The sequence below is a fragment of the Alosa alosa genome, chromosome 11, assembly GCF_017589495.1.
Source record: "Alosa alosa isolate M-15738 ecotype Scorff River chromosome 11, AALO_Geno_1.1, whole genome shotgun sequence".
Taxonomy (NCBI): Eukaryota; Metazoa; Chordata; class Actinopteri; order Clupeiformes; family Clupeidae; genus Alosa; species Alosa alosa.
Window position 1 is genome coordinate 11,572,394 of NC_063199.1, and position 21,763 is coordinate 11,594,156.

The 21,763-nt window shown below is 41.5% G+C and overlaps 2 protein-coding genes across 7 annotated transcripts in view; one reads left to right on the forward strand and one right to left on the reverse strand.

Annotated features, from left to right (window-relative positions):
• arntl1a (aryl hydrocarbon receptor nuclear translocator-like 1a) lies at window positions 1–15,257 on the forward strand. 3 transcript variants are annotated; one of them, XM_048256429.1, is made up of 19 exons: window positions 1–124; window positions 5,138–5,202; window positions 5,352–5,496; window positions 5,605–5,625; window positions 7,119–7,157; window positions 7,304–7,342; window positions 7,679–7,836; window positions 8,251–8,330; window positions 8,424–8,516; window positions 8,601–8,718; window positions 9,301–9,450; window positions 9,934–10,180; window positions 11,910–12,016; window positions 12,135–12,285; window positions 12,532–12,617; window positions 13,029–13,137; window positions 13,259–13,352; window positions 14,343–14,436; window positions 14,544–15,257. In XM_048256429.1, exons 2-19 carry the CDS (start codon window positions 5,190–5,192, stop codon window positions 14,699–14,701), a joined length of 1,902 nt encoding a protein of 633 aa, XP_048112386.1. In that variant the 5' UTR covers window positions 1–124; window positions 5,138–5,189; the 3' UTR covers window positions 14,702–15,257. The 3 variants fall into 3 exon arrangements, with proteins under 3 accessions (XP_048112386.1, XP_048112388.1, XP_048112387.1); XM_048256430.1 differs by lacking the exon at window positions 1–124 and adding an exon at window positions 260–917; XM_048256431.1 differs by lacking the exon at window positions 7,119–7,157.
• The window catches only part of btbd10a (BTB (POZ) domain containing 10a), a 15,849-nt gene continuing 7,547 nt past the window's right edge, over window positions 13,462–21,763 (reverse strand). For 3 of the 4 annotated variants that reach the window (XM_048256434.1, XM_048256435.1, XM_048256433.1), the window contains 4 exons: window positions 19,118–19,238; window positions 18,462–18,659; window positions 18,146–18,256; window positions 16,980–17,747 (listed from right to left, as the gene is read on the reverse strand). In XM_048256434.1, the coding sequence (XP_048112391.1) occupies window positions 17,431–17,747; window positions 18,146–18,256; window positions 18,462–18,659; window positions 19,118–19,238 (747 nt within the window). In that variant the 3' untranslated portion in view covers window positions 16,980–17,430. Of the gene's footprint in view, window positions 13,477–16,979; window positions 17,748–18,145; window positions 18,257–18,461; window positions 18,660–19,117; window positions 19,239–21,763 lie in introns of those variants that run through there. The other variant, XR_007194998.1, reaches the window with a different exon arrangement.

Consider the following 21,763-nt stretch of genomic DNA (forward strand, 5'->3'; position numbering starts at 1 on the left):
CAGTCATGACGAGGAGAAGAAAGTAGGTCACAGACCGATGCCATTTATGTCACACATTTTTTCAAGTAACGTTAGACTTCGCATCTGGGAAGTGAAAGCTACATGATATGCCCTAAAATCAGAGGCAAGTATGGTTTTTGATTATTGAGAATGTTAATGTGTTCTTGTGTCGTATGAAGTCGATGAACAATGTGTTTTTCCCCCAGTGACATAGCTGCTAGAACTATTGATTTGCAGTAGGAGGGGCATTCTCTTCTTCAGGGTTCTCCCTCTGTAGGTGCAGTAGGACAACTAGCTGAACTGGTATTTGCTGTGGGCTATGTTGCGATTTCTTAAATGATGGATAGGTCATTGTCACGGAAATGAGTACTTTGTCAACTCAGACCTAAGTCGATATAGTATTTATTTGATCCCCTGAAGGGACATACGTTATGGCTAGGGAGCCTTTGCATATCTGATTAGCTTCTATCCGCCTAATTTCTGTCGAACATATTTGTCAGATAGTTTCACAACCAGGTGTCGCTTTATTAACTATATCACGATATTGAAATCTGGCGAAGATCACAGTTTCTTTCCTAGCGGTCTGTTAGATGTATCCTTCATGGCATTCCATTTGATCTAGTCAAGTTGCATTTATTGTGCTTTAGCATCAACGTTAGCTTATGCTACGTTTCTGTTGCGCTGTGCCGAGCTGCCAAAGTCCATACGTAACGCTAGCTGACCGTAGACGGTCTAATCCACCATGGTTTAACTAACAACGTTACATGTCGGTAATGTAAATTCGTTAAGGTTAAATGTGCATCGTAATTTGTGGCGACGAGAATTAACTCAAAAATGTATTTAGTATTGAATGATGCCTCCCTTCCCGTCTGACGTCAGCCTGGAAGAGAGATGGGGGTGAATCATGAGTGATGTGGGTAGGTTATTACAGTCAGACACATTAACGTTATGCGGAAATATTAGCACGCTAACATTTAATGATTTTAATCAGAGCCATCTCTATGGCCCTATGGCTCTTTTAATGTTATGCTGTGAATTTCGAGATGGCTTCCTAGATGTCATCCACAAACGGATTATTAACTAAATTGTTTTTGTTGCAACTCCATGGTCATTACAGACACGTAAAATGTTGAAGATTGAGGGTTTTCATTTTTGTACCTGTCATGGGTGTGCATCGTACGTAGTTTCTTTGGGTAACAAGGACTGTCTTTCATGTGTATCAAACTGGCTTGTTTAGCTAAGACACTGCGGCGCGTGTTTCCATATTCAAATCGTATAGAACAGTATTATTCAAACACATAATGGATGACAAAGTTTTTTTTTGTATCCCTTCTGATATATCCATCAGATTCTCTACGATGCCACCGGCCCTGGCTATACGAGGACACCCCAAGCTTGTGTTTGCTAATTTGACTATAGAGAACTCAATTTTTTCACAAGCCTCGGATATTTAATATGTAACTACAGGTTGAGATAAAGAGTAAAGAATTCATGTTACGGACGTTCGTTTAAAGATGCATGCTGTTGTGGTAATTTGCCCAAGTAAATAAATTTCAAGTGACGTTAATGCTTCCAAAGATGAGGATTGGGTTACGCGTGGGTGTTCCGCTGGTTGGAGTATGTGAGTGAGCACAGCACAGCCGTGTGGGAATATGGCTCAGAGTCAAATAGGAAGATGCCATCTCCAGTAAAATGCACTATAATTCATCTTGCACTAATTTCACTACTGTGCACTTGCTGATAGACGAATAAGGGGCATTTGTACTCTTGATTTTTTCTTTACCCTTATCTATGATCTACACCAAGTAATAAAGGGTTTCCAGGGAACATGCACACTGATGGAAAAATGTAGGCCTATAGCCTATTTGGTGCACCTCAAATATTACATTTAAATTTAAGCTATTGTGAGGCGCTTAAGTGAAAAGTTACAGTATTTGTATGTAGCTTTGGACAAAAGCGTCTGCTAAATACCATAACCCTAAAAGCCTTTGCCTCATAAAAACTTTATGTATTTAAATGGGGTCTGGGGGCTATTGTTTGCCATCCTCTGGATGGCCTTATGATGGCAGGGATAGGTGCATGTGTGATGTTAGGCCCTGACAGTGCTTGAATTTTCCAGCATCTAAGCTACTGTATTTCAGCAGACTGGTGACCTTAAGTGGGATGCAGACTGACCAGCAGGCAGAACGCTCATGCTCAAAACCCACTTTTTGAAAACGTGTCAATTAATGCTGGTGGCAAGTGGTTAAAGTGTGAGGAAAATAGTTTAAATATTGGCTCACTTCCAAAAACAGTCTAAGCAGTGTCAGCTCTCTATAATTTATATAATTAATCTATAGTTTAAAGCATTTACTTTAAAGCAACACCAAAGAGTTTTTTGTACCTTAAAATAATGTTTCGAAAATCGTTTCAGTGGTTCGTCAACTCATAACAGGGTGAACGGCACTTTCTGTATTAAACTTCCAGACCCTCTATCGACTATAACCGCATCTATGTAAGTTTGCGGGATCGGTAGCGGATCTGTAGTTCGATGGAATGAGACATGAGAAACTACAAATTTGACTTGCATCTGATGTCGCAATACATCGTACTTTCATAAAATCATGCAACATATTCTACCTTGTCTGTGGACATTGTTATTTGCAAACAGGTGCTGGATAAACAAATAGTGCGTGCGACAGAGGAAAAGTTATTTGGTGTTGCTTTAAAGTTCTGAGTAAGCTTTCTAACACATCTCTACCCACTCAGCACAGCAGTCCGTACATTCAAAACAACTTTGATGTTTGTTCACAGTCCTAGGTCTGTTAATAGGAAACAAAACAAGCCATAAAGAATCCCAGCTGATCAACGTGATGCTTCAGGAGCACGGAAGGGAGGGGTGTCATTTGATTGGCTGTTGAGCACAAATATCAGCAATCTTTTGCAATACACAAATCGCTGACTGCATCCTTACATATGGATCAAGATAAGATGTGTTTTGTCAAGCTCATATCAACTTGTTGTGCTCCTTGCCTGTGTAACTAAGAACCCTACATAAAAATTAATGTTAACACTATAACTGTGTCACTTGCATCTTAATACATTGATTGGAAGGATTTTTTTTCCTATTCCAAAGCATATTTATCCTAATTTTTAGTCTACAAAGTTATGCATGAGTCAAGTACAAAGTAGTGAGCTAGTGGCTAATGTGCTGAAAAATAGTCAACTGTTGATAATAAAATGAAAAATGACCAAAATAACCAATGACCATTAAGCTAAATGGAAAAATAGAATGTATAGGTTTAGGTTACTAAATAATAACATTCCAGACTTAAAGGCTGCACTCAGTGAACACAGACCTCTGCTAAGGCTTGCCATATCTGAAAATGGGAACAAAAGTGAAAATGAATTCATTCAGGCAGCCCATGAGTCCGATCTGCTTGAACATTCAATGGGTTCTTCATTGGCCCAATTTTCATGAAAATAGAGCCAGTTTTTTTTGTGTAATCCAGCAAACACACAAACCACACCAAACACATAATCTCCTCTGTGGTAGAGGAGAAACATTGAATGTTTCGCTAGGCTACTTTACAAGTCATGGTTCAATTAAATTGTGTTGTCATTACAATCAAACTGCATAAGGGCTTGTTTGGAAGTTGGCAAATGCAATTTAAAAGAATAGATAGAAGAATAATTGCAACATTGCTTATTTAATATAACAACATTGTACTTTACAATAATAGCCAGCATTATCCCTCTGATTTGAATCATGAATTACAATACAACAGGGCGTCTCTCGCCTGACATAGCCAAATTCTAAAGTCTTATCAGAATTCTTAGTCTGGTAATACACATTTGGATTTGATTATGGGACGTGTTTCAACCTAGCCTTATTTGTGTAAAAGCGCTTTGGGTTGCCATTGGTATGAAATGTGCTATATAAATAAAATTGCCTTGCCTTGCCTTGCCTTGCCTTGCCTTGTCTAGCCAGGAAGCCAGCCTGAATGCGATAGTGCAATATCAACATCTCTTTTTCTCTAGTGGCAGCAATGTTGTAAACCAAATCAACTCAAGCACACTCAGGTGATGAGGATGACTGCTTCATTGTTGCTCATATGTCCATCATCGTATAAAGCCTGCCCAAACAATTTGATTGGCACAAATACATCTTAACTGGGCATATAGACTTACCCACAAAATTTGGGGGGTGGGGGGTAAGATAAGTTCTGGCTGGCTTTCAGGATATTAGCCATTAGCGGCGTCTAATAGACCTCTTAAGTTCGCCTACAAAAAGTGCCATCTTTGCCCATATAAGGGTGTTCATCAAAGCTAACTATCTATGGCAAGTTGCACTGAAAATTTGCTCTAAGTTTGCCGTGTTAACGTAAGTTACCGAAGATCACAGTACCTACTTGAAGGCAGAGGACAAAAGTGTGTAGAGCAAAATGTCTGCATTTCAGACTTCTTTGTCCCCGTGAGAGTTTAAAAGGTGAGAATTCAAAATCCCCATGTTATTTTCCCAGAGGAAAAATGGCAAGATTTCGGATCTCCTTATATGGGCAAGCTTTTTTTGTTGGCAAACTTCAGAGGTCTATGCAAAAAGCCTAAGGAGAAATTAGTCAGAGTATGTAATTTTGGGTAAGATTGTTGATATTTGCACTCAACAGCCAATCAAATGACTTGAGTTCCTTCCATGCTTCTTCTATTTACTTCTATGTATATACTACTGTTAATATACGTTTGATGGACGTTTTGTACAATTGTTGCTGTTGTTTTTGTTGTTTGAAGTTGATGGGTAGCTACAGATTAAACCAACACTATTCAACAGTTTGCCACTTTTTGAGGAATGCTTTTATCAGGAAACTAGTTAGTCAAAAGTAATTTTGATGGTATGTCTAAATAGGTCAGATAAATAGGCTGGAACACACTGCAAAAATGAAAGAACTTTTCCCAGCATGACATTGCAGGATAAATCTGAATGACACCAGTTAGCCTGTTAGCAAGTTTCTAGCTGTGGCAACAAGGCTCTGGGTGGTGTTTTAGGTAGCTAGCTAGTTTTAGGCCAGAACCCACATTACCGTCTGTAATAAACCTAATTTCAGCTCGAAGTGCCTAAAAACTATGAACAAATGTTTAAAATGTACACTTCTTTTTGTAGATCACAGACATTTCAGTGGATGGAAGGACATACTTTGATAACCTCGACCTGAATGAATCTCTGTGGTAAGTTTGCATATCTTGTTAACTGCCAAATCTCCTCTTTCCCATTTGATGTCTCTTTCAACTGTGATTCCTGCCTCTCCACAGCAGAAGTAATCCATATAAAGACAAAGTAGGAGATTGTGAGTGTCTGTGCTGCTGTTTCGTTTCAGATCTAATGGCAGACCAAAGAATGGACATTTCCTCAACAATGAATGAGTTCATGTCCCCCAGCTCAACTGATCTAATAAGCAGTTCCATCAGCACACCAGGCATGGACTACAACCGCAAGAGGAAGGGCAGCACCACGGACTACCAGTGAGTAAACACCATACAAAAATCACACACCATGTAGATGCTAACTTCAGTACTACTGTCTTCTGTTAGTGCACATTTTAAGAGTCTGTTTTTGTCTTTGTTTTGCAGAATTGATGGCTTTTCATTTGAGTGAGTATGGATAGTCATGGCACTTTTTATGGGAGGGGGTGTAGTTCTTTTTTATATACACATAGCCTACACACAACCTTAGTACATTTACAACCTTCTACAATTTTGATGTCCTTATGAAAACGTTTCTAAGTTTACGAGTTTAGTTATATAAATTGCTGTCATACTATGACTGCAGACAAAGCACTGGTGTATCTGTTCCCTAGTGTATAGCTCCCTCTAGAGGCTCAGTTTAGTGATGTCTTAATGATAACCTCTCACCCTGGAAATGTCCTCTGTGAGTTGTTTAATGTACCCCTGCAACTCTTAATGACAGTATTGGATTCCTCTAGCACAGTGTTTCCCAAACTGAGAAGGGCTGCGCAGGGAAAATATATATATTTTCTTCTTTGCCCTTAGTAATCATTAACAATTTGCCTGAAATAACAGGCTATTGAAATCTTATTTTATTCAAAGTGGTTCTAAACCTGACTTTAATCTGCTGTTTTGCACATTCACAGCGATGCCATTTATATTGGTCAAGGAATGTTGCACTTGTATTACACTTGCCACTTGCATGTAACTAACAGCCAATCACACCTCAACCACTTCCCAACAACATAACTTCATTCAGAAGTAGCAAAAAGCTGTCTGCTACATTTACAATTACATTTATTAATTTAGCAGAAACTTCTATCCAAAGCAACTTATATATATCAGTTATATTGCAAGAACTATTCTACCTAGAGCAATTTGGGGTTGAATGCCTTGCTCAAGGGCACTGGTGGGAGCCAGGAATTGAACCCACAACTTTTCCGGCTGTTGCATGCTAGCCTCAGGTCCTTAACCACTACTCTACCACTGCCCTATGCTTCATCACGCTGTGTGGATTATGCATCAAAATACAAAAACAAACACGTTTTTTTCGTGGCAGGGGCAATAATCCGCAAAAAAATTGCTTTGTTGTGGCTTTTGTATTCTTAATATCATGGTGGTGTGCATGAGATTTTCTCATGGGAAATAGTGTGTGCCGCAAGATAGAGAAATTTGGGAAACACTGCGCTAGCAGAAATGTATTTTTTGAAAATCAATTCACAAAGAGTTTGCTGGAATTGTGGTTATATCTCTGAATGTGGAATATTTTGGTATTATTATTATTTTTTTATTCCATCAAAAAGTTTGCCATATTTGAGTCTAAATATGGATTAAGAACAGAATAAAAAATGATTGCACAATGTTGAAAAATGAAATACATTTTCATTTTGGGAAAACTGAATAATGGAAAACATACATACATGAACATAAAAAAAACCCGACCTTACAGGAAACATGTTGTTGTTGTTGTTGTTGCCATAGATGTTGTCAAAACTGATAGATGCGTCAAAATGGGGAAATATCGTACACTGGCAATAAGCATGAAATAAACCGTCCTCACAGAATTTGATCAGGCTAGTCTGTGTACATAGTGAGTTCAATTCCTATTCTCAAGCTAATGTGAATGTATGTCTTTTAAGGGATAGCATGGACACAGACAAGGATAAACAGCTTGGGAGGTAAAATCATTAAGACCGTCGTCATTATAGAATACACAGTTATGTGGGAGATTTCAGTCGCAGTATAATGGGTTGACCGTAGTGTGACACTTTTTTTTTTTACATTTTTTAAGGATTAACATTTTTATGTGTTCTCTATTTTGCAGAGACTGTGCTGATCAACAAGGCCGGATTAAAAATGCCAGGTACATGACTGTTAAGGAATTGTCATTTGTGTTTAGGCTCAGCCTGGTTATACCAACAACGTGCTAAACACGCAACAAGTGTGTACAGAAAAGTGACGTGTACTGGAATATATGGAGGACAAAAAATAATATTAAAAGTGAAATCACAGGAATTTGTAGCTGTAATATATCTAAATAGTCAGCATTTCACAGTTACATATATTAGTTACTTATACAGGCAAATATGATCCTGTTGATGATTGCTGTCAGATAGTTTCTGTTGAGACTGTTTGAGAGACGAGCAGTGGTTTGGGAAGGATCGCCTCTTACTTTGTGTTATCCGCCATCTGAACTCAGGGAGGCCCACAGCCAGATTGAGAAACGTCGGAGGGACAAGATGAACAGCTTCATTGATGAACTGGCGTCTTTAGTGCCCACCTGCAATGCCATGTCTCGCAAACTGGACAAGCTGACCGTGCTGCGCATGGCTGTTCAGCACATGAAGACCCTCAGAGGTAAGACGGGTTATTCTTGCAGAGTCCGTGTTAAATATGTCTATCACTTAAAGCCTTTTGTCAAAGTACTACACCCACTGCACTTACAACCAGAGGATGTGCTAGGGTGCAGATATTTACAAAGATGCAGAAAAGTTTTTTTTTTTTTTAATTTCAGTACCAAGTTTACTAAGAAAAAAAATGATGTGTGAAATTAACAAGACCTTGTTTGCTACACTTCAAATGGACACAAAAAAGATTCTGTTGAGAACTTGCCTTGTTGAGTTCCGGCCACGGGTCATGTCATGGGTCATGTCATGAGTCTTCTGTGTCCCATGACCACAGCTGGTCACTGGTTGCTCTACTGTGTATCAGCCTTTGTGACCTTTGTGACCTCCCCGCAGCTCTTAACATTTGATATCCCACTTTCTCCAGGGGCCACCAATCCGTACACTGAGGCCAACTACAAACCTGCATTTCTGTCAGATGACGAACTTAAGCACTTAATACTAAGGGTGAGTTGAATCACCCACCAGTCGTTTTTTGTATGTGTTTCACTTTTGTCACAAGTGAGAAGATGTGACCGTTCCCTCTGTCTTCCCATGCAGGCCGCTGACGGCTTTCTCTTTGTTGTTGGCTGTGACCGTGGGAAGATCCTGTTTGTTTCAGAGAGTGTTTATAAAATCCTCAATTATAGCCAGGTACATATTGCAAAAGCTACAGTTGACCATAGAATGTTGTATAATCATCACGAAGTGTCCGCTCACTACTGTTTCTGTTTTCAGAATGACCTGATTGGCCAGAGTCTGTTTGATTACCTGCATCCTAAAGATATTGCCAAAGTCAAAGAGCAGTTGTCATCATCAGACACCGCACCGCGGGAAAGACTCATCGATGCTAAAAGTAAAGCTCAACAGATCTTCTAATGCTAGCATTAGATGCTCAACATGGTTAAAGGAACTCGACAGCTGTTTGGGAAATTAAGCAGATACATACTCGGAACTATATTCTCATGTTGGCAAAGCACCACTACTTGGGCGCAGTAACACACAATCACTGTGTCCAGGTAGCCGTGCTTTGCCTGCATGAGAATATAGTTCTGACTTTGTATCTGCTTAGAAAATTGCTGTGTCTCATTTTACATTGGCATATCTACATGTGAAAAATACACAAGTCACAACATGTAAATTAAAACATTTTGGAGTTGTTAGGAAGTCTGTTTTGTCACTTTTGGGAGCTATAGGCTAAATCCCACTTCCAGCTAATTATTTTAATCAGATACAGCCATGGGAAAACATTACAATGTCATCTCAACAAAACTGAATGAGACTCTTAGTCAAATGGAAATGTCCCTTGTTCTTAGCCATGCGTTTTGTACATGTAATATAAGCAGTATGGGAAGCAGTGGTGACACTGACTGTAATATAATGGATTCTCTCTCTCTCTCTCTCTCTCTCTCTCTCTCCTATCTCTCCTCTCTCTCAGCTGGCCTTCCTGTGAAGACGGACATCACTCCTGGCCCGTCCAGACTGTGCTCAGGAGCCAGGCGCTCCTTCTTCTGCCGGATGAAGTGCAACAGACCCTCCGTCAAAATGGAGGACAAGGACTTTTCCTCCACCTGTTCAAAAAAGAAAGGTTTGTTGTTGTTGAGTGAAGGGCTGTGTGCTTCTCATTATGAGTATGAATGAGATGCCGTTGTGTATCCCATTGTAGTGTTATGTAAATGAGGACATTACACAGTAATCACTCTTCGCTGAAGGGGACATTGTAGGTCATGCAGAACAGCAGACAAGTGACAGAGGCCTCGTGAAAAATTTAGACTTCATCATTATTCTATTTTGCAAGGCAACAAATAGTGATGTTTCTTCCCCCTTTTGAAAAAGATTAGATTAGATTAGATTAGATTAGATTACTGGTAGATTAGATTTGATTAAACTTTATCGTCATTGTGCGGAGTACAAGTACAGAGACAACGAAATGCAGTTTGTGTCTAACCAGAAGTGCAAAAAAGCAGAAAAGTGCAATGTGATATACACATATACAATATCTATACTCTTGAAAGTTTTAAATGTCTTTCCTATTTTAAACAAGATAATCCCTTTCTCTTTGAACCTTTAGCTGACCGCAAGAGTTTCTGCACCATCCATAGCACAGGATATTTGAAAAGCTGGCCACCCACCAAGATGGGCCTGGACGACGACAACGAGCCTGATAATGAAGGCTGCAACCTGAGCTGCTTGGTGGCCATTGGCCGGCTGCACCCTCACATTGTGCCCCAACCAATGAATGGAGACATTCGCGTTAAACCCACTGAATACGTCTCCCGCCATGCCATAGATGGCAAATTTGTGTTCGTTGACCAGAGGTGAGTGTGAAATGATGTGACATGGTCAGAGGTGGAACAGTTTAGATTTCAGCTTCACATCAGTGAGCCATAAACAGTATAAACAAATGTACTTGAGAGAAATTATTCAATGACAATTTTAATTCAATGGCACATCATTTTCCAAAACTGGCAAATCTAACAAGAATATCAAACAAGGGCATTACATGTCTCTTTTTTTAGGAAAATAAACAAAATAAAATAATTAAGGCATGTTGACCAAACACAAACCAAAACAAAACATGTTGCCACTCTTAAGAGAAGTAACTCTTGACTGAATTAATATGGTATGCTATCAAAACGTCATTTTAAAAGAGAATTGAAGACTCCTGACAAGAAACACCTTCAAATTGTATTAACTTAGATATAAAATATCTTTAACTTCATAATTCAAGTGTAATAAACGTCTTTTCTCTTCTCCACTCTCTCTCCCCTGACCTTCAGTGCAGAGATAGCTGTCAGAATGGTTGCTATCTGGGGCTAAGTCAGAGAAGATCTGTGCCTTATGGTTAAGTGTGTTAGTGTTTTCCATACTGCTGGTACCAGCAATGGTGCCCTCAATGGTGACCAAAGAATATCCTTTACCTTTGTGAAAAGGAGAGGAGAGCAGGAGAGAAGGAGTTGGACTTCAAACATTTAACAAAATCTTGGCTTCAGTTTAGTTGAGAATAGTTCAGTAAATCAAACAAGTTTGAATCCCAAGCAAAAAACAAAAATAATTCTCTTATTGAGAGGAAGCAAAAAAAATAATTCAATACAGTTAACAGTCAGATGCATCTTTCTTATGTGTATTCTCAGTTACAGATATGTGACCTTCATGCATATCAGCTGGCCAACACACACACACACACACACACTCACTCAGGGCTCATGTCGACTGACAGGAAGGAAGACGGACTCCGTCTTTAGTTGCAATACATACAACACATAACATGTAGCCTATAGTCTCCTAATTATTTGTGGTATATTTGATTGGCTGACACACAATGTTAGCAGCACTGGGATGTTTTGAATAGGTGTCCCCACCTTTATCTTAGTTGGGCCCAACTAATGCTGCTGACCATGTGTGGCTGCCACAGACAGACAAAGCTGCCAAGTAAGTTAACTTTCCCTTAACAACGCAGATGAGGCGGAAGTTTTCTTAGATTCAAATAGCTTTGCAGCTCCGAACAAACTATGCCAATTAGTAGTTCAAGCAGGGACAGGTTGACACTCAGACATGTTCGTATCAGAGAGTACCTTTAGCAGACAATTGCAAAGCACACATACACATAAAGTGACTCATGTTCCTGATTGGTTATCTTAAAGTGACTGGTCTCAAAATTTGACAGATAGACTTTCTTTGCCAGAGTCCAATTTCGCAAACCCAGTGATGGTGATCCTTCTCAAACACATAGACCCAGCCCGGAACAACTGACTCCTCCGGAGATTCGTTGACGTAGGCCAATCTGTGTGCGCACATAATCTGTTCCTTCTTTTCACGGGGCCAAAATGCCTGGGCCGGAGCTGCAACTCTTAATAGTCCATGTGACTAAATGGTCCACAACCAATCACAGCTCATCACCTCTCTCTATTTTCACATAAGAAATTCCAAAATAATTTCCAAAAATACCCTTTTAAAATGTGTTTTGATATCAGTTCATTCATATTTGAGTTGACAATAATGCTAATATACAGTCAGTTGTTAATCAAAGTTTTTGTCTTTGTTTAGGGCCACGGCTATACTTGCATATTTACCCCAAGAGCTTCTAGGTACTTCCTTCTATGAGTATTTCCACCAGGATGACATTGGACACCTGGCCGAATGTCACAGACAAGGTATCATTTCATCATTAGCTTAATTTGACAAAGACATGACTAAAACTGTAAGATGGTTTGCAGATAAGTTCTAAGTGGTCATTGTTGGAGTCTGATGAGCTGTCTCATGCATTGTTAGTGCTGCAGATGCGGGAGAAAATCAATACAAACTGTTACAAGTTCAAGATCAAGGACGGCTCCTTCATCACCCTGAGAAGCCGCTGGTTCAGCTTCATGAACCCCTGGACTAAAGAGGTGGAATACATCGTCTCCACAAACACAGTGGTCTCGTAAGTGCAGCCGCATTCTACTCTTCATTGCACATTCATATAAGGATCAGTATGATGTAGCAACTCTATTGTTAAAGGTACAGTGTACATGACCTTTTCCGAGTCGAGTCTAAATTTGTGCTTCCTAGTGGTTAAATATCAAGGATTTGTGAATAGTAAAATAAATAGTAATTGTCAACCAATAAATGGGTTTATGATGTTTGTGTTTGCGTGTCTGTGAATTTCACACCGGTCCTCTCTTCACAGAGGGAGTGTGCTTGATGGAGCCGATCCCAATTACCCCCAGCCAGCGTCATCGCCTCAGAGCATGGACAGTGTGTTAACATCAGAGGGTGAGCTTCATCAGCACCTCTCCTCTCCTCTCTCTTCTCTTTCTCCTCCGCTCTCCTCTCCTCTCCTCTACGTGCTCTCCTTTAGTAGTCTGAGGCTCTTTTGGTGCTCAATCTTGTACTCTGTAAAGGACACGTTCAGGTCAACACTGCTCATGTGACATTAGAGGATATTCTACTTGTTCATCATTAGGTTCAGAGTCAATACAGAATCTGTACATTAAGTACCAACATGAGACCAGTTGTTTAAGGTTTGTGTAGAGACCATAATATCTTTTAATATAGCCACATTGATGTTCTGGCAAACTCCAAAGTGAATGTTGTTGATGCGCAGAGATGTGGGGGTCTGTGGAGGATGGGAATGTGACGTGTTGGTGATGGTGATGAGTTGGTGACTGGCGTGTGTGTCCACAGGAGGAGGGAGGCGTGCACTTCAGACGGTGCCTGGCATTCCTGGGGGCACGCGTGCTGGAGCTGGCAAGATCGGCCGCATGATCGCTGAAGAAGTCATGGAGATCCAGAGGTGAGGGAAAGGGTGTGTGTGTGTGTGTGTGTGTGTGTGTGTGTGTGTGTGTGTGGTGCAGTAAGTATGTTTTGTCCCCTTATCTGGCCCTGATGTTCCTGTGTCCTCCTCCTGTGTGCAGAATTCGAGGCTCGTCTCCCTCCAGCTGCGGCTCCAGCCCTCTGAACATCACCAGCACGCCCCCTCCTGACACCTGCTCGCCCGGGGGGAAGAAGGTCAGAGCCCATGGGAGCTGAGCGGAAGTGTGCTCTGTAGCTCCATCACCACACACACACACACACACACACACACACACACACACACATCGTCAGCACGCTTCACTTCCACACACACACACACCTCGGCACGCTTCACTTCACTCATCAGAATACAACCGTGTCTGCATGATACAAGTGGTGATAGACTCGTGTCTTATGAAAGGATTTGCTGTGTCTTATGCACAACCAAATCTGAAGTGAAATACTCTTTTGGACAACACCAGTGTTCCACAGATAATTGTTCACTCAACAATTTAAAGGAGAATTCCGGTGTGATATTGACCTAAAGTGTGTTGAAACACAAATTACAAAAATAAAAAATAATTCAATGGAAATGCATGGATTCAGTTGCTTCCAGTAGCAGCAACTGGAATCCATGCATTTCCACAGAATTATTTTTGGAATCTGATCCCTTATCATACCTGTTAGTTCGTGCTGCCGCCGAATTTATCGTGATTCAAAGATGCATGCTGAACGCTAAAATTCCATAAGGTACTGTCTGTATAAATCGCCTTGTAAATAAACTACCAGTGCTTTTTCAAAGTTCTCCATGTCTCGCTTTTAAATGTCAAGGCCCCCAAATAAGTCTACCAATGAAGTATGGAGCTACTTTGAGCCTCGTGAATGGTGTAAAACAAATTTATTTGCATGGCTAGGCCGATGCCGAGGCAATCGCGAACGAAAACACTGTTGGTAGCATTGGCTAACTAGCCAGATTTCTGAGTGCAGGGGACAAGCCGAGGTGAGCTATGAGACATACGTTCACACTCGGTATTATGTTTCAACACACTTTAGGTCAAAATCACACCGGAATTATCCTTTAAAGATGCCACCTTTAGGGACATCGGATCACTCACTGTAATTTAAGTGGGTGGTGGAAATGATTTGTGATTTGTAGGATGTTGCCTTCTGTCCTTCTCATGGTTATATTTTTTGTATCGTTTGCAGATTCAGAACGGAGGAACTCCAGATCTTCCCTCTGGAGGAATGGTGTCGGGACCGGATTCGATAGGATACCCATACTCTAACAACTCCATCATGAGTGAGTTACAGCTTTGTGTGTGTGTGTGTGTGTGTGTGTGTGTGTGTGTGTGTGTGTGTAACTCCAACATGATCCTTTATTTCTATTTGTTTCATTCCTACCTCTAGGTGACAACTCCCACCTGAGTATTGACATCATGGACGAGCCCGGGTCCAGCAGCCCCAGCAATGACGAGGCGGCCATGGCGGTGATCATGAGCCTGCTGGAGGCCGACGCTGGCCTGGGAGGCCCGGTGGACTTCAGCGACCTGCCCTGGCCCCTGTGAAGGGGGGGTGGGGAGCTCTGTCGGACTGAAGGGGAAGGGGGTGGGGTGCCTAGACGCTGGTAGGTTATGAAAAACTCCTGGACCTGAGAAGCTGGCACCTATGGAGGCATATCAGCAGGACGCATGCCACTGCCCCTGTGCTGCTGAGAATGAGAGGTGCAGGGCTGTTGTCAAATAGGAACTCGCGCGCGCACACACACACACATGCACAGAACACACATGCTTCAGTTCACACATACGCCTTTCCCTGCCAGACGTACTTCCATACTGCCTGTTCACAACAACATGCAAGTTAAGGCCCTCCTGTCCTCTGTATTTACCAGACCCGTCCCCTTATGCTCTTATCCCTTGAGGAAAGTCTCATTTTTGTTTTAGTGTTTTGATGTTTTTACACTACAAATGGTTTCAATGTTAAATATTCTTTATGTGAATTGTATCAAATCTTGTAATTCTATCATGTAAGAAATATTAATGCAAAGTATATATGGTAAAGTGTATTGTATCAGCAGTGAGATATTTTTAAAATAAAAGATATTTGTTTCTCTTGCTATTGAAATGAAATGTATGTAGTTTTTTGTAGTTTGACGCTGATCTAGTAATTGCAGTGTGACCGAGTAATTTGAAGCTTTATCAAATTGAGCTGTAATGTTGTTCTCAATAACCACTTTAGCATGACCTGGATGATGCAAACCACCCTTCTGCCCAGTTACTACATCATGAGAAAGTGGCTAGTACCCCATTGGTCCCGGGCTGAGATATTTTTGTAATATGTTGCCATCCAGTGGCAGAATGCTAGAAGCCAGTGAATGATGAGAGGTGCATTGCCTTGCAACGTGATGGAGAGTTCCCGCTTTTAGGCCTTTCTCTGTTTTTTTCTGTCAGTTAACATTCTCTGGGTTCATATTTATTGATCTGTGCCCCCTCTTTATCATGACCAGTATGGGGAAGAATACACCTCCAACAAACAGAATGTTATTCAAACACTTGTTGACGGCCTGATGACTTGTAGTTAAATATAGTATGTATGCTGTAAAAAATAATTATAATCTAAAGATATGAAACAAGTGACACCAAGATGATGTTAGATGAAATGCTTCAATGCTCAACTGCACTGATCTCTTAACAATAGGAACAGCACTGCAGGTCTGTCATTTTATGCCCACATACACGTTGGCACATCTGCCAGGAGGAGAAGCCCTGAGTCAGCCTAAGGAGGAAGTGCCCACTCAGTAAACGCTGATGTGATGACTCCCAACTACCGGTTCTCGTTTCTCCGTCCTATGTGTGGTAATAAACTGAACATTGAAACTGCTGTAGCTACAAATGCATTTGAACTTAAGAATGACTGGAAGAAGGTATACAAACTCAATGGTGCGGTTTACAGAGTTAGTGTTTCTCCTCATGGATTGTGGACTGAAAACACGTGTGACAAATATCACCCCTAGGGGACATCTAATGCTTTCTGTGCAAGGCAACATAACAAACCCACAGTAAGGCAATTTAAATATGAAAGGTAAGGTTGTTAATATCAGAAGCTGGTTGTGTGAAAAGATGGTTACACTGGACACTGGTTAGTATGGTTGTGTTGTACAATTTGGAAAACAGGTGCAGTAATTATGAAGAAATAAGTAAGTATAAGTATATATACTCTTGATCCTGTGAGGGAAATTTGGTCTCTGCATTTATTCCAATCCGTGAAACACATTCAGCACACAGTGAACACAGTTGAGGTGAAGCACACACTAATCCCGACGCAGTGAGCTGCCTGCTACATTGGCGCTCAGGGAGCAGTGAGGGGTTAGGTGCCTTGCTCAAGGGCACTTCAGCCGTTCCTACAAGTCGGGGTTCAAACCAGCAACCCTCCGGTTACAAGTCCAAAGCACTAACCAGTAGGCCACAGCTGCCCCAAATAAAAACTGACCACAACTCTGTCAGTTCTGAGGATGCCATGAGCGTCTTTTTAATTACTGCGTTCCAGTCTTCAAAAGAATGCCAGTCTTTCTATAGGCTCATCCTGACCATGTTGGCCAAAGTTAGCACAAAGTTATGTTGTTTCATAGCGAAGTGACAGTTTTATGAGGATAAAATGGTGAAGTTATGCATATAAACTGTTTAGTGGGCTCAATCGTTCATGAGTGGCCAAGTATGGAGGTCAGCACTAAAACTGAGAATATAGTATACCTCGGACACAAAATAGAATTCCCATAAATCAAGTCAATAAGGGTGTTGAACAAATTTAGACCAAGAAAAACTTCCAAAAATAACATGGGAAGTATCATTTCACTGCAACAAAAGAAGGTACTTTATTAAAAGGTGACATCATTTCTGCATGTTGCCTACATGGTGGACATTTTCAGTGGTACTCAGCTGTAGCACTGTGTAGCATGCTTCACAGTGAGGCCACACACATACTAGGTTCCTGTCTGCAGTCAAATTATGCTTTCACAGGAAAAGTGACACACACACACACACACACACACACACACACGGTGCAGCACCACTTGACTAAAGAGCCCAAAAAAAACTCACTGTCTCACAGTAAAAAACAGACACACAAAGCCGTACTAAAAAAAAAAATCAAAAATTTTCCAAACTCAAAATGTTTTAGAATCAAAGGGGGCTGAGGAGTGGGCGTGAGGAGGGCTGTGGGGGCAGTAAGGCCGAAGAGCAGGTGTGAAGGCCACAGTGTCCGAGCTGGCTCCTGGTGGCGCTGCTGATGAGCACGAGGGTCAGGTGGCGGGCGAGGGGGTGTCGGGCTCAGGCTCGTAGTGGTAGCTGGGCTGCAGCTGATGATTGGGCAGGATATCAAGTTCGTCCACCTGGGGCCCAGGGTGCATGACCACCAGCTGGTCCTGAGGAATGTCTGCGGCAGCTGCCGCCAGGTTGGTGATGGATTTGCTCTTGACACACTGGAAGTCCACGTGGCGGCTCTTGCCCTCCTCCTTCTCCCAGGACATGCGGATAAACGGCCGCTGCACATAGTTGTAGATGACCTCAGGACGACCCCCAGGCCGCTTCTTCACCTTCTCCTTGTACGTGGGATAGCCTGCAAGGCATGCGTTCACAAGTGTAAGGGCTGAGCTACACCAGGCACGTAACTGAAGCGTTCCGTTCGTCTGCTGCAACAATTAGCTTCCACTATATTCAATGGAAGTAGCTACACCAGATGTGATAGCGGCGCGTACGTTCGAAAAAAATAGACCATTCATCTAAAATGGATTTTAAGCGTCGCGAACGGAACACTTCAGTTACGCGCCTGGTGTAGCTTCGCTGTTAGTCAACACTTAAATATTTAACGTGCTCATGTCTAATGAGTCTCTATTGACACATATCTGACCAAGCATGTCTTTCAAATGACATACCATCGGACAGAAACAGTATCACTTTCCCTATGCCATATGACCAGACAGAAACCATATTACTTACTGTAAACAGTTATCTTACCTTCAATGCCTAATCGGATTTTCTTCAGTCCTCTCTCCTTTAAGACCGACTTGGCAACATCTCGATTTTCAATGTATTTAAAAAACCTGTATAGTTTTGTGCTGTATATTACTGTAAACAAAGGAGAAAAGGACAAAAACACATCAGCGGGTCTATCTCAACATGAAAGAACCATATCTTTGTTGAACCAACGCTTGTTGATAAGTGTAATGAGAATGCTATGGCATAGGATTGTTTTTCTATCTACACTAACAGAGGTTTGGGGGACCTTACAGGTCAGCTATAAAGAGGTTTGGAGGCTCTAGTGGACACTGACTCTGAGAATACTCCTCTCCCATCTGCGGCGGGTACTCCTCATCCCAGTCCACCACGTCGTCGTCGGTCAGCACCACCACGTGGCACTCCCGCTCGCCGCTCTGCGCGCTGGCCACCATCAGCGGCAGCACCATCTCCTCCAGGTAGAACTCAAACTGCCGCCGCGCTCCGTCGTTGGACAGCTCGTGCATTAGGGCACCTGCAGCCCGCAATAAAGCACAGGACGCCTCGATTAGCTTCCGTCAAAAAACACACGCCTAAAATCAGACTGGCACACTGGACATTAGCTTCCCACTGTGCTAGAGCACTGTCCAGAATAGCCGAAACCAATTAACGCTTTACAGCTGATCAATACTCCGAGCCATGATGCAGACCTTGTTACAGCTGACGAGCAGCCAGACCACTGAAGGCACTGTATCAGAGTTGACCTACTTCCTGAATAGCAACTCACTGAATGACAAACACCAAAAATAAAACCTTTGTCAGTAGGCACTCTCATGCTAGAGAGGAAATGAGGATTAGAACACAGCAACCAAATGAAAATGAATCATCATAACAGCACTAATAAGAACATTCGAGTGACCTGTCTAACTGGGTTAGTGCATCCTACACGTCAGGACTATCTGGTATTTTCTGAGGCCTATAACATTTACTCACTCAGGTCTCTGCACTTGATGGTGCTGCAGTCGAAGGAGATGCAGAGGTAGTCACATGCCTCTCTCAGCTCTGGAATGGAGATCCCATCAGGGCAGCGGATTATCCCCGACTTGTAGTAATCCTGCGTAGGGAAGCGGGTAGGGGGAAAATATAAACAGGCGGCCATTACTTCAACAGCACAGCAGAGCACAGCACACAGCCTGGTAACCAGACCAGGCGTGGAGCGAGCGCCCTTCACCCCTCCCACTCCTCTCCCCATCATGGCAGATCCATTTACAGTGAGGGAGGCAGCCGCTAGCTCACACACAATCGCACGAGAGGCACTTGCCTGCCATCTCGTTGAAAATGCCCGAGGTCTCCTGCGGAGTGTGCGTTCCTCGTTGCCCTGATTCTGATTCTGGTGCTGCCATGGAGCGACAGCACCTGCTGCTCACAAGCAGCGTGATCACAAAATAACCAAGAAGATTCAAAAATTCAAGCACACAAATACATCAGTTTATGCTCGTCGCGAACAAGAACTAGGCGGATAAGTCCAAGACAAAGCCGTGTCCTGTATCCTAGGCAATACAGCACACAAATATAGCAACACCCAGGCTATCAGCCCCAGCGGAAGCACAGTAACAACGGAACAAACACAAGGCAAATTGGACTGGGAGAAACATTGCTCACAGATACCTCACAGCTTCCTCCTGCTCAACAGCCCCAAAGACATGAAGACGTCGAAAAGCGTTGAATGGCACAACTTGTGCATGCAGAAATGAAAGCTCTGGCATGTTGTTCAGTATTAATAGTTGATCCCTGAAAATCTGTGTTATGTAAGACACCACACATAATCTGCTGGCCCGTAAACTCTTGTGTAGCCGGTTGTATCAAATGCAAACAAAAATTCACCATCACAAAAATCCTCTAGGTATGTATGCAAATTCTACCATTGCCAAATACATAAACACAGCATTATAAAAGATACAGGGCATTTCAGGGTCAAAACAAAAAAGCCAATGATCAAAACAACCACAGAGACTAATATGGTTAAAGGCATAAGTCTTTTTGTTTTTTCATAATTTAGTGACTTTCACTTAAGACAATCTATCTGAAGTGTTCTTTGTTTTGGCGATCCTCTTTGTGCAAAATAACACAGAGTCGATGATTGCAGCATTATTTTGTTAATTACAGTAACCTAATCAAATTTCTTGTGGCTTGAACATAACATCATACACTTTCTGTGCCAAACACAATGATCTCATATCATGCGTTATGACACACATTACACTTGACAGTGAGAATTTCCCTTCACTCTTTTGTAAGGTCAGGAGTCACAAATCCTAAAAAAAATTTACTTAGGGAACAGTGTATGCAGGTTAGAAATCAGATCAACATCTAGTTTGTAATCTGGCTGTGTCCGTCATCAGGATTACTAATATAATTTATACTTTATGGACATACATCTCTGGAATTCAGTACTTATTGTCAGTAGTATTCATGTTAATTTATTGTTATTCATTTATTATTCTCCTTTTATCTGTTTCCATCTATTTTATTTATAATCTCTATGAGTTAGCATTTATGTGACAAATAAATCTTGAACTTGCTGCAAAATATTCAAGAACACAGTCAAGCAACAAACTCATGCAAGGAGCTACAGTCAAGCAACCCAAGACTTCCTTTGAGACCATCAATATGACTGAGTATATGCTCTGGCTGCCATACCAACTGGCTAGGTCACTACCGCCTTGCCCTTACGCAACATTAATGTGGATCTCGCAACATTATTGTGGATTCTTTGCTATCTTTGCAATAGGCAGTTATGTTCCACATCCTCTAGCTATGAGCTGTTAATGTTAGAAGTAGGAAACTAGTGGTATAAACCATCAATGACAAACTAACATTAGACTCATATTAGACTATTATAAGTACAAGATTTCCAGTAATCTCAGATTAAAAGTCCAACACATGTAGGCTAATGAAAGTGGTGGAAGCAGGGTCTGTCTTGTCTGTCTAGTGGGTAGAAATGAATCCAAACCTATTTACTACATCTTAAATGAGCTTAAACACAATACAGGAATACCAGACTTGCTTTTGAATTTAGTGATCAAACACACCGTTTCAGTAAAGTGCTGGCTTCATAGCCTGACCACAATAAAAAGTAACATTAACGCAGCTGATGCAAGGCATCAATTGGCCTGTCCCTGCCAAAATTTCAAATGCCCTGAACAGAATTTGCACACACTGACACATAGACAGATGAAACAGCATATAGCGGGCAGAGGCATAATAACAACAATATTTATACTTGCTCATCTATAGCCAATTGTAATATTAAGCCGTGTGTTGTAAAGCATTTTTAAGACCGTAAACCCAAGAGAATGTAAAGCTTATCTTTCATATTTATCAGTCAGACAGTACTCATGATCGGTAAGGGGAGAAAGAAAAACTTGGTGAACTTGTTTTTGACGTTTTAATCATATCAACATAGCATCACTCAAGTTAAAAAGTGAAGTATTCGATGCTCCTATCCTGCTATTTCAATATGGTCATTTACACAAATCTTTATGCTTCTTTGTAAAATAAAGGGATCATCGTTCTAGCTACAGACAGTGTTTGAAATGCTGTTGCTACAGTTTACTGTTAGTCATGTTAAATATTTTC